Source organism: Podarcis pityusensis, assembly GCF_964106645.2.
Source record: "Podarcis pityusensis genome assembly, chromosome: 17".
NCBI classification, from domain to species: Eukaryota; Metazoa; Chordata; class Lepidosauria; order Squamata; family Lacertidae; genus Podarcis; species Podarcis pityusensis.
In genome coordinates, this window is record NC_138042.1 from 31,426,165 (window position 1) to 31,439,162 (window position 12,998).

The following is a 12,998-nucleotide window of genomic DNA, read 5'->3' on the forward strand; positions in this document are numbered from 1 at the left end:
ATGGTTTATTTTTCTCTTTGGGGAGCCTCTAAAAGAAAGTCTGTGTTGTGGGGTGCAACAGATTCCTCTTAAGGCTCCGAACCCTACGGCTGTTAACAGGCAACAACTTCCTCCCTAGACTTCTCTTCTTCCAACATTAGGTCACAAACAATGTCATGCTGTAATTCTCTGACTGAAAATTGCTCCATCAGCGACCGTGAAAAGGAAAAAGAGCGGCGCTCTCGTCTCGCACTGCCTGGCATGTAGCTCTAGAGGCACTCTCGTACTAGCGTAGAAAACACTGCTGACGTGTTGGCCCAGAGTTACTGTTAGAGAGAGAGAGAGGGAATGTGGAAAATCTCTCAGAGGCAGCAATGTCCCTTTCTTTCTCCTTCTCCTCCCCCTTCCCCGCACACATTAGCTTCCGTGCTCCTGCTTCTTCCCTCTGTCTGGCACTAGCAAAGGTACAGAGCGCTTGTGAGGGAAAGAAGAGACGCGCAGAGAAAAAGCCCTTCTTCCAATCTTAATTAAGTCACTGGCACTTAGATGTAGTTATTACCAGCAATAAACAGTGATGTGCGACTTGGACCAATATCCTTTTCTTTTGCGGTAGCAAAACTGGCTGGCTGGATATTGCGATCCCTCTTAGCCAGAGACTCTCTCCATCACTCAGAGCTGACAGGAAGACTTCCTTCACGGTGTCTGGTGTCTGCCTAGACTCCTAATTGTGGCTTGACAATGCTCACAGAGCGGTGTCTGGGCTTCGTCTACTCCGGCTTGTACCTCTGGGCATCCTTGTTCCTGTCTTTTTTTAAAGGTAAGTTCTAGATTTTCCTGATTATACGGTGGCGATGATGATGATTTGTCCTTTGCTGAACACGAGCTGTTCTGATTTCCCTGGAGATGTGCATTGGGAAACTTTTTCAGGGGCTATTTGTCCCCATCAAAGTCAATAGGATGCGTACAATGAGTACAAACAGGAATAAAACAAAGCAGAGGATTTTTAATATATATACTAAAAAAACAAACACCTGTGAACTGATGTTGCACTTCTGATATTTTTGACCCCCCAAGGGGGGGATGTGCGAGAGCTCTTTGCTCTGACAACTTTCTCTGTGAATACAAATGTCATTAATAGAAATAAAAGACTGTGACGGCTTCAGTGATGGATTTTGAACATAAAATGGCATAAATTTCTCAGATAGGGCAGACTAGGATAGGAACGCTTTAAAGAGGACTTGTGGATCATTTTATTGGGCTTGAGATGTACGGATGAGGGAGATGAACTATTTCTGTTTCAATCTTTTCCGTGTTATATGTTCATTTCTATAATACAAGGTTCCTAAGTTAGGGATGGATAAAAGGAAAAGTAAAGAGTATTAGCTAGGGGAGTCTGGCTCACTGTGTAGTTGATACAATACCTGGATTTAATCTTCTATATTAGTATCATGGCTACTGGTTTAAATAAATAGGTTTTGGCTTAACTCGAATTGTTGATGCATCAGCCTGAAGATGAATCTATTATATAAGGTACATAAAATGAATCTGTACGTGTAACGCAACAGCTAAATCAGTTATGAAATTGCATGGGAATGAAGCAATTCAGTAAAATAGACAGGGAATAGGAAAGCCAGACGAAGGGCTAAATTGGATACTATGAAAGATGATCATGAAAGTTACTTTGGAAGTTCTTATTTTAAGGTAAGAATCAATGCAATATAGAGGGTAAACCCCTGTTGAGAAACTTGATCCGACTTGGACCTGAGAAACCTGGTCTAGAGATAAGCCTGCATCTTTGGTTGTGGTCCTAAATGCACTCCCTCAGGGCTGCCAACAGGATTTCCTCAAGGCCCACTCTTCCCTTGTCATCTGCAGCAATCTGTTGACAAGATCTGCTGCTTATGTACATACAGTGGTACCTCGGGTTACATACGCTTCAGGTTACAGACTCCGCTAACCCAGAAATAGTACCTCGGGTTAAGAACTTTGCTTCAGGATGAGAACAGAAATTGTGCTCCAGCGGCGCAGCGGCAGCGGGAGGCCCCATTAGCTAAAGTGGTGCTTCAGGTTAAAAACAGTTTCAGGTTAAGAACGGACCTTCAGAACGAATTAAGTACTTAACCCGAGGTACCACTGTATATTAACTCAGCCTAGTCTACGTCACAGGGTTGTTACAAATATAAAAGGGGAGGGGGGGAGGAAAATACACACAACCTTGAACTCCTGGACAGAAAAGCAAGATACAAGTGCATGCCAGGCCGCACACTATGGAGTACACTTCCACAGGAGGCAATAATGGCCACCAATGTGGATGGCTTCAGACCCTCCAAGGGGCACTATTTTCCAGGAACAGTCCAGGATTTACAGAAACTATCCTGGTTTCTGATATTATCCTGGAATGTCCCACTTTTCCTTAGGATGGCCCTATTTTCATCGGAGAAATGTTGGAGGGCATGGAGTTATGTGACCCCTGAGCCAAGGAGATAAGTAACTATACAACCTCTAGAAGACATCTGAAGGCAGCCCTGTAGAGGGCAAGTTTTTTAAAAAATTGTTATGTTTTTATATACAGTGGTACTTGGGTTAAGAACTTAATTCGTTCCTGAGGTCCGTTCTTAAGCTGAAACTGTTCTTAACCTGAGGTACCACTTTAGCTAATGGGGCCTCTTGCTGCCGTCATGCGATTTCTGTTCTCATCCTGAGGTAAAGTTCTTAACCCGAGGTACTATTTCTGGGTTAGCGGAGTCTGTAAACTGTAACCTGTTAGCGGAGTCTGTAACCTGAAGTGTCTGTAACCCGAGGTACCACTGTATGTTGGAAGCTGCCCAGAGTTGCTGGGGCAACCCAGTCAGATGGACAGGGTATAAATAATGTTGCTGTTGTTGCTGTTGCTGTTATGGAATAGGACATCCCTATTTCCCTCAGAGAAATGTTGGAGGACATGTGGCTTTAAAAGGATTAGACATATTAATGGAGGATAGGGCTACCAGAGGCTACCAGCCATGATGGCTGTGCTGCCTTCACAGTGGGAAGCTGTTTGCTTCCGAATACCAGTTGCCTGACCCTGTAGGGAGGAAGAGGGCTATAGTGCTCAGGTCTTGCTTGTGGTCATCTCACAGGCATCTGCTTGGCCATTCTGAGGACAGGATGCTGAACTAGACGGGCTGTTGGTCAGATCCAGCAAGCTCTTCTTATGTTCTTATGTAATGTCATTCACAGATCATGCAACAAAGCTAGCAAAACAGCCTCCTTGCTTTAACTGCAATGTTTCATTGTCCCGGTATTTACAGCAGAACGCCAAAACGGAAACTAACAAATCTTTGCCAAACCTGATAAATAGTAAAAAGCAAGGAATACTCTTAAGGATGTGCAGTTTCGTGACTTTGGTGTCTGAACTACCAACTCACAGCTTAGCCTACCTCACAGGCTTCTTGTGCAGATAAAAGAGGGAAGGGGAAGGCAACCTACGCAGCCTTACGCTGCCGGGAGGGAAATCAAGATACAAAAATACAACAGCAAAAAACAAATATGTGCTGTTTCAAAACTCTCCAAATTTTGGAGGGCGGTTCTCTAGCCAAGCAATGTTTACAAAGATGCATATGCTAGGGGAAAGTGTGTGTGAAAATGCATACATTACTCATGTGTTATATTCAGGGGAAATTGCTTTGCAAAAATATGCATCTTAGGCAGAATTGCCTAGAAAACTGTGTACCATAGGAGAAATTTGCTGGTGAGTTTTCACAAGGACTTCTTTAAAAACACACACACAAACACACACACACACACACACTACCCCAAACTGATTTGGAAATGTGGAGGACTTGACTAAAGTTTGGAAAAATGAGAAACCCAAATTGACAGATTTCCTCATCGCTAATTCAAAGTGGTAAAAACAGAGGTGGAGGCAGAAGAGTCCTTAAAGGTGTTCACCCCATGCCCCCCCCAAACTATGGCTTAATACTTTATTTGTCAGACAAATCAGAGAGTGTTGAATCTGAAATGGCTGCTGTTTCAGAATACGTGTTCATATAACAATTCTGTAAGGTGCGCAATATATGATCTATCTTCTGAAACGACATTCAAAGTCCTGATGGTGGTGATTGTGATTGTTGGAATTGGTTGTAGTATTTCTCTTGTATCTGTAAGCTGCTTTGGGATTTCCACAGGTAAAGTGAGTACTTAACAATAACAGCGTTAACTACTTTTTATAATCCTCCCCTGCTCTGCTTAAAAAATTATTCTCTGGAGCTTTTCAGCACTCTGTAGGCAGTACCTGTTCCTTGCAAAGAGTAGAGCAGAGAAACAGAGATCTAGAAAACTATAGAGATATTGTGCATAGGAATAGAGTAGAGAAAAGCAGAGTGATGGACATGAAGATTTGTGAGGGCCCTGATCTGACTTGGGAAACTTGGTTGGCATTGCAGTTAGAAAGGAATAAAATCTCACCTCCAATGTAACACATTGAACTGAAAATGTAGCATCTGGAAGTGGGAAAGGCGTGCAGAACCCTACTCCCTTCCCTCCATTGAATGTAACACTTGAAAGATACTCATGAAATGGACCATAGTGGAGGTGGAATGTCTTTGGATCCCAAGATGCTGTGCATTCAACACACAGAGCGGCAGACACTGTTGGGTTGGGTTGGAACAAGTATGCAGCGTTGCAGAGATGGTTGTTTAGTATTGTCAGGTTTGACGGCTAGCTCCAGGGTCTGTTTGGGGGGGATGGTGAGATGGAAATTGCCTACTTTCCCCTAAATAGGGTTCTCCAGCTGTTTTTGGACTACAATTCCCATCCTCCCTGACCACTGGTCCTGCTAGCTAGGGATGATGGGAGTTGTAGTCCAAAAACAGCCGGAGGCTCAAGTTTGGGAAACCTTGCCTATCAGGTCATTACCATTGTCAACATTCACTACTTAAGTCACCTGTTCACAGCTCTGCATGTGGAAAGTGCAAGTGGCTTGAGGGATCTGGGCAACCCTGTAAAAGCTGCAGAGACACTCTTCCTCGCCAAACCACCAGTCTGAAAGGGGTTCTGCTGTTTAAATTCACCCACATATTCTGGGTTTCCTCAGATTCAGTAGGAACTCTGATAATCATAGTCAGTACTTCTATAGTGCTTACACCCACAAGTGCTCAATGTGTTTCATGTACTTCCCCACAACAACACCTATGATTAAAGGTAAAGGTAAAGGGACCCCTGACCATTAGGTCCAGTCGTGCCCGACTCTGGAGTTGCGGCGCTCATCTCGCTTTATTGGCCGAGGGAGCCGGCGTACAGCTTCCGGGTCATGTGGCCAGCATGACGAAGCTTCTGGCGAACCAGAGCAGTGCACAGAAATGCCATTTACCTTTCTGCCGGAGTGGTACCTATTTATCTACTTGCACTTTGACGTGCTTTCGAACTGCTAGGTTGGCAGGAGCAGGGATCGAGCAACGGAAGCTCACCCCATCACGGGGATTCGAACCGCCGACCTTCTGATCCTAGGCTCTGTGGTTTAACCCACAGCACCACCCGTGTCCCTTACACCTATGATTATAGCTGTCTTTATGATTTCTCTCTCTCTTCTCTATGGCATGGGGAACCAGTGGCTTTCCCAGTGCTTGAACTGCAACTCCCATCATCCCTGACCACTGGCCATACTGTCTGGAGCTGATGGGAGTTGGAGTCCTACAACATTTGGAGAGCTTGCTTCTTCATGCCTGATCTACACGCTTGCAGCCAGGCTTTTACAAAGGGCAGGCGTTCTGCACTTGGCTAGGAATGTCTGCTCTACTTAATGCATCGGCTTTATTGCCCTTCTCTCCTCACAGGTTGTCTAAATCATTTTTCACCAACAGTTTGTTGCCATTTTGCATGCCGCTGCAACACGCCGCATAAGATTTGGAGGTGACACACAGAGCTGTTGTAAGCAGTATTTGACCACCTCCAAAGAAGGCAAAGCCAAGGCTGTGTCATGCCAAGGGGCAGAGAAAGGAGAGAACAGACTGTGTGTGGAATTTGTAAACTAAACAGGTTTCTCCTTACTTTCAATCATCCCTTATTACAATTGTCAGGAAAGCGCTCTAGGTACACAATTGGACTATGTTAAGCAGCAGCACATATAGAATATGTTAATACACCATCATTCTTTAAACAGTCAGATTTATTTTTAGGTACTGTGGCAGTTAAAAGCCTGAGCTGGCAGCCCTCAGTGGTGACCTTGAATAAGCCACTATTTCTCAGGCTGGTCTCTTAGTCTATTATATGGAGATAGGCCACTTTGTGGTGGTTCCAGTCCTCGTTCCACCCTACCAGTACCAATGGACACCAGCCCCCATTGGGGACTATCAGTTCCTAGCCTGCTTTGCAGGACTGTTGAATGTGAAGCGCTTACATGTATGATGGTGATGACAGAAATGCAGTATTTGCACCGCAATCCTTTCCCACATCTGTTCAGAAGCAAATCCTACGACATTCAATGGAGAATGCACACTTTACCTTCAAACATACAGGCAAAACGGGGTACCTAATTCTGCCCGATCCTCTCCTGGGTCCTTTTGTCCACTCGCTTTCATATGGCAAATGGAACTCAATGTCTGGCCTGTTAAGTGGAAACCTCTCAGAAGCATAGCTGTCAACCGTCCCTTATTTGGCGGGAAACTCCCTTATCCCAGCGCCGTGTCCGGCTGCTGTCCCTTATTTGATGATGTCCCTTAAATTTCCTGGGTTTCATGCTCGCCCGGCTCGGGAGGGAAGCAGCGGCTCGGGGTGCTTCACCGCAAGAGAGAGCGCACGCACAAGCTGCCGTGTCTCCGTCTCTCCCTTTCCCCGCTCAGGAGCGCGTCGTGAGGAGACGGGTGGCGGCGGGCGGGCAGGCGGCTCCTCTCTTGCAAGATTTCCGCCGCGCTGCCAGGGGAAGCCGGAGGCGGCAGCGGCAGTGGCTGAGGAGGTGGCCTGAGGGAGGAGGAAGAGGAGGGGATGGGGAGGGACGCAGAAGGGCGGCGCTGCAACTGCCTCATGCCGGGCTGGTGGGCAGCGTGGGCGAGAGTCTCTCTCCCTCCCCCCCTCCCCCCTCTCTCTCGGGCAGGAAGGGCCGATGGAACTCCTTGCGCCAGGACAACGGCAGCCCCGACGTGCTGCTTAGCATCCCCTCCAACCAGTGCAGCATCTTAATGTAGTGATTTCCCCCTCTGCATCCCTTTCATAACTCTTTTTTATAAATCATTTGTCCATCCATAGTTCAAATTTTTACTACAAGTTTTCTGTCAATCCTACCAATGTATGTAACTCTTTACAATAGCTTTTCAACTAAATTATAAACTTTCCCCATTCTTTATTAAAGAGGTCCTCTACCTGGTTTCTAATTCTACCTGTAAGCTTTGCCATCTCGACGTCGTTCATCAGTTTTGTCTGCCACTCTTCTTTGGTCGGAGTTGTAGACCCTTAGGATCATCTAGTCCAACTCCCTGCAAAACACAGTCAGTCGCAGCAAAGGCAGCATGGCTCCATCAGTGCCTGATTTCTGTATAAGCTAAGCAAAATCCCTTATTTTGGCTTCTGATCCCTTATTTTCAAGGCTGCTGGTCCCTTATTTTCAAATCTGTAAGTTGACAGCTATGCTCAGAAGGAACCTGCGTGGCTTAGCTGGGTCATACTCAGAAGGCTAAGTGCAAGTACTGGAAAGAGAGAAAGACACAATTTGTTTGAATGTTTAAGGAAGAAGCTGTAATCTTCAGCTAAGAAAAACAAAGCCCATACTTGGATAAGCATGTGAATGTAAATACTTTGCATATATTCTTCTTCAGCTATCAGACCCTCCAAGTGTCTGTATTTTCCAGGGACAGTCCTGGATTTACATAAATGGTTTTTTATTAGATCCTGGAATGTTCCACTTTTCCTTAGGACACCCTTATTTTCATCAGAGAAATGTGGGAGGGTATGGAGTTATCCAACCTCTGAGCCATCTGAAGGCAGCCCTGCATAGGGAGGTTATTAAACATTTAATGTTTTATTATGTTTTTCTATATGTTGGGAGCTGCCCAGAGTGGCTGGGGCAACCCAGTCAGATGGGCAGGGCATAAATAGTAAAATTGTTATTATGGAATAAAAAGGTAAAGGGACCCCTGACTGTTAGGTCCAGTCACGGACAACTCTGGGGTTGCAGCGCTCATCTTGCTTTATTGGCCGAGGGAGCCAGCGTACAGCTTCCGGGTCATGTGGCCAGCATGACTAAGCCGCTTCTGGCGAACCAGAACAGCGCACAGAAACCCCGTTTACCTTCCCGCCGGAGCGGTACATATTTATCTACTTGCACTTTGATGTGCTTTCAAGCTGCTAGGTTGGCAGGTTGGCTAGGTTGGCAGGAGCAGGGATCGAGCAATGGGAGCTCACCCCATTGCGGGGATTCGAACCGCTGACCTTCCGATCAGCAAGCCCTAGGCTCTGTGGTTTAGACCACAGCGCTACCCGCCTCCCTATTATGGAATAGGACCTCCCTATTTTCATTGGAGAAATGTTGGAGGGTATGAGCGATATGTTCTGCAAGTAAATGTTTTTGAATATTTTGACAAGTGTTTGGACATTTTTCTTGAAATTAAGACAGTATTACTCCTGATTTGGCTTCCTAGCTGAAATTTAGCTACTCTGCCAACATGGGCAATGTCAAGCGTGAGTCTGGAGGAAGGAATATGTGGAAGCAGCCATGGGTCCCCGTCCCTTGGCACATTCCCAATGCATTGAGCTATAAAAACCAAAGACAGAGGCACCGACAAGAGCACTGGCCTGCAGGGAAAACCATCCAGCCTCATCTCCACAGCCCAGTACTGATACAAGTCCATTAAACTTAATGCAGCTTGTGACAAAGCAATTGTTTGAAGGCCAGCATTCCAGCCAAGCAGGAATTATGAGGCTAAAATGATATTTTAAAAGAACTGCCTGCATGCCGTCGTAAATCAGGCCAGGCCTGTGCAACTTGTCACCTGCCAAGCTGGAGGCATCTCATCTATTGTGACCTGCCAGGTGCTTAATGGCCCGTCCTCAGTTTGCGAAGTCCCAAGCAAGCAATAAAAAACAGAAAAGCTTACAAACACCCAGTGGGCTGGTAGACTGTGTTGGGCTTGATGGATCACAAGCTGTGTAGGCCTGATGTGGATTGATAGAGTGGCCCATCTGAGAGAAGTCACAGAAGCACTTCCACAAAAGGCGATGAAGGAAGGGCCACAGCAGGGTCTCCCAAAACTGGGCCTCCAGCTTATTTGGGACTACAGTTCCCATCATCCCAGACCACTGGTCCTGGTAGCTAGGGATGATGGGAGTTGTAGTCCAAAAAAACCCAGCTGGAACCCCAAGTCTGAGAAACACCAGGCTATGGAAACAGTGCATAGGAAGTAGGGTGACTCGGAGGAGCAATGACCTTCTCTGACAAAAACAACCAAGTAGCAAGTCCTTATGATCAGATACAGCTTTCCCATATTTTATGGAAAATTAAAGGGAAGACCTCATTAATGTGACAGCGTTCTACAGAGTGTCAGCAGCAACGTGTCCATTTAGCAGCCAAGTCTGTGAGGTGTCCTGAACTTTGGCATTTGCAGAGGTAAGTCCTGGTAGGGCACACAGTCCCAAAGGCAACACTAGAGAGTAGTCAGATGGTCTAACTGGACAAATGCCAGTCTGGGCCCAATACAAACAGCAAACAGTCCAGTGGCATTCCCGAAACAGCCAATCAACGGAGAAAGTTGAGCAGACACAGTGTCTCTGCCTTGCTTGTCTTTTTTCCTTCCAAACCTTTATTGGTGCACCTGAGTTTGTACCACATTTTCCAGCTGCCCTATTTAAGCTAAAGCTGCCATGTTTTCAAAACTGTATTCTTTAAATGTTCCCATTCCTGTACCTTTCTCCCCTTCCCAGCCCACCTCCTTTGGGTTCTTACTTCCTTTTACAAGCTGGTGGCAGCTAAAGCTGTTCCCTTGGGCATCACAAATACACGCACTTGTACAGGCATCCCCAAACTTGGCCCTCCAGATGTTTTTCGGACTACAATTCCCATCATCCCTGACCACTGGTCCTGTTAGCTAAGGATGATGGGAGCTGTAGTCCCAAAATATCTGGAAGGCTGAATTTGGGGATGCCTGCACTAGTAGATTGCCAATGTTTTCAGCTTCTGCTGTGGTTTGGTGTAAGATGGTCTCTTGGGCTCCCATACCGCTCTATGTTTCTTGACTTTCCCCCCATACTGCTTTATGATTCTTGATATTTTTTTTCCATTTTAGAGCAATCACTGTGGGGTACCTTGAGGCAATACCTCTTAAGACCTGACAAAAGACTATTGATTGCCAATAAGATTCAGCAGAAGTGTCTCAATAGGTGCTAAGATGGCTCAAGAAGACATAAGTGATAGATGGAAGTGACTTACCCTTATTTCCTCCACTAAGTGGGCTGGGGTGTGAGGAGAGCAGGAAAGCTAGGGGCTGATGTGTGAGAGATCAAAGCCAAGCAGCCTGCAATTGTTTGTGAGGAAGGCAGATTGAGAAGAGCTGGATCTCAGGATTACACACACAGGAAGTGATGGAAGGTTGGTAGAAGAATCCCAAAGGGAAGGGAAGAACTCCCAGGCTGAGAGTCTGGGAGAAGGAAGGAAAGCTCCCAGGTGAGAGCTGGGAGGGTCCACCATTTTATGTGTGAGACAAATGTTAAGATCTATTATTATTATTATTATTATTATTATTATTATTTCATTTCTATATTATTTCATTATATTTTAAAGAAAAGATCTACGTTTGAGAGACAACGCTCTGGTTTTTCCCTCTCTCTGTTCCCCCATATATATTTTTCTGTTTTGTTTTTGTTTTTATTTAGACTAGTTTGATTCTGGGCTTCCACTGCAAATCCTGCCTGTGTGCAACCTGCTTCTGAATTCCTCGGAACATTTTACTGTTACTTGTTCTGTGGTAAAGAAAAGTCACCTAGCAAAGACTGAGAGGTGCTTTTCTTTCCATACTAAGTGAGTGAGGATTCTTGATCTTGGAAAATAGGGTTGCCCTGGTTCAATTTTGACACAAATTACGGGCAGAAGAGAGGTGCGAATAGGCAAGCTGATAACAATGATGATTGATGTTTGAGAAAAATATATTCATTTTTTGTCCCAGAAGCCTATGCACCCCTGCATAAATATTCTTATTGCGACATCCTGCACTTCCCTGGGCCTTGTAAGATTCCTGCTATGCAAGCAGCCTGCCTAATAGATCTTCCATTATTACTGTTACTTATCTATCATAGTAGTAGAATTTATTAAGGGAAGTATGAAAAGATGGGATAGATTGATTCTCATCTTAAATTTGATTCAATCTCATTACTTTCTGTCTCTGCTCTTTTATGTATGTTTGTAGCTATCTGATCTTTCTGTCAAATCAGTGTTTGGGAGCTGCAAACGAGATTGGCTTTACAACATGCACCTGTAGTGCATTCACAAACTCAGGACAGGTGCTTCAGATAAGGAGTTCAGAGGAAGCCTAGCTAGTAAAGGTAGCCTTGTTAGAATTTTCTGCTTATGATGTGTGTGAGAGAAGATGGGGTTGAATGTTTTGGGGTGTCACTAGAATCCAAAGTAGTCTTGAAAGACAATGGGGGTCAAAGGAAGGGAGTTTTCCAGTGTTATGTATTGGAACGTGAAAGGAAATCTATGGTTTGGGAGATGCCAGGAAACAAATTTTGCTGTCAGATCACAGCCAGGAATTTTGGTAATGTTAATAGTCCATTGTTTTAGGAATGCTGAATGAACTTAGCTCCTCTCTTCATTAACCCCCACAGAGTTGCCATTTAAATATCATATGAATATATAGGGATTTCATATACAGTGGTACCTCAGGTTAAGTACTTAATTTGTTCCAGAGGTCCGTACTTAACCTGAAACTGTTCTTAACCTGAAGCACCACTTTAGCTAATGAGGCCTCCTGCTGCTGCCACGCAGCCAGAGCACGATTTCTGTTCTCATCCTGAAGCAAAGTTCTTAACCTGAAGCCCTATTTCTGGGTTAGTGGAGTCTGTAACCTGAAGCGTATGTAACCTGAAGCGTATGTAACCTGAGGTACCACTGTAGCGTGTAGGTTCTCCCACCAATACTTCACTGGGGCAGGAAGCTTCCTTCCTTACTACAGTATCTTGATTTCTTCTCTACTCCACCAGCTCAGAATGATCACTTGGGTAAGTTTTCTTTGAAAGCTTTTGAAATGCATTTTTGCTTATCACAGCTACCGTTGCTGTGCTTTTGGTTTGCTCCTACACTCTACGGTAAATACTGCTTCAATATTTCGAAGTAAATAAGCCTCAGAAAGACACTTTCTCTAGTTTTGCCTTTAGGGGTTTTTTTTTGGTCACTGTAAATCCTGACAGAACCCTAACAAAGGGCTGAGAGAAACACTCCTTTCATAGGACGTATTGTATTGGCTAGTTAGCCGATAACTTATTGTTGTCTAAATAATGGAGGGATTAAATTCTCCTAGAGAGACAGTAGCATAATAAGAATGTGAGGAGTGGTGTGTGTGAGAAATCTGCTTTTTTGTGAAGCGTTCTTAATTTCTGGTTCTTATGCTGAAGTGTGGTGGGAGGCCAAAGCTGTTATTGCGCAGCGATGATCCCTTTACATATAACCAGAGACTCTATTTGCTAAAGGTAAAGGTAAAGGGACCCCTGACCATTAGGTCCAGTTGTGGCCGACTCTGGGGTTGCGGCACTCATCTCGCTTTATTGGCTAAGGGAGCCGGCGTACAGCTTCGGGGTCATGTGGCCAGCATGACTAAGCCGCTTCTGGCAAACCAGAGCAGCGCATGGAAACACCGTTTACCTTCCCACCGGAGCGGTACCTATTGATCTACTTGCACTTTGATGTGCTTTCGAACTGCTATGTTGGCAGGAGCAGGGACCGAGCAACAGGAGCTCACCCCGTTGCGGGGATTCGAACCGCCATCCTTCTGATCGGCAAGCCCTAGGCTCAGTGGTTTAACCCACAGCACCACCCACGTCCCTTCTTTTATTTGCTACCT

The 12,998-nt window shown here is 45.3% G+C and overlaps 1 protein-coding gene across 1 annotated transcript in view; it reads left to right on the plus strand.

The window, feature by feature from the left end:
- The first annotated feature begins 313 nt into the window (after nucleotides 1-313).
- Nucleotides 314-12,998, plus strand: part of LOC308466188 (neuronal acetylcholine receptor subunit alpha-7-like) — a 109,498-nt gene continuing 96,813 nt past the window's right edge. The window contains exon 1 of the mRNA XM_080986872.1: nucleotides 314-796. Coding sequence (XP_080842998.1) covers nucleotides 718-796 — 79 coding nt within the window. The 5' untranslated portion in view covers nucleotides 314-717. The remainder of the gene's footprint in view (nucleotides 797-12,998) is intronic.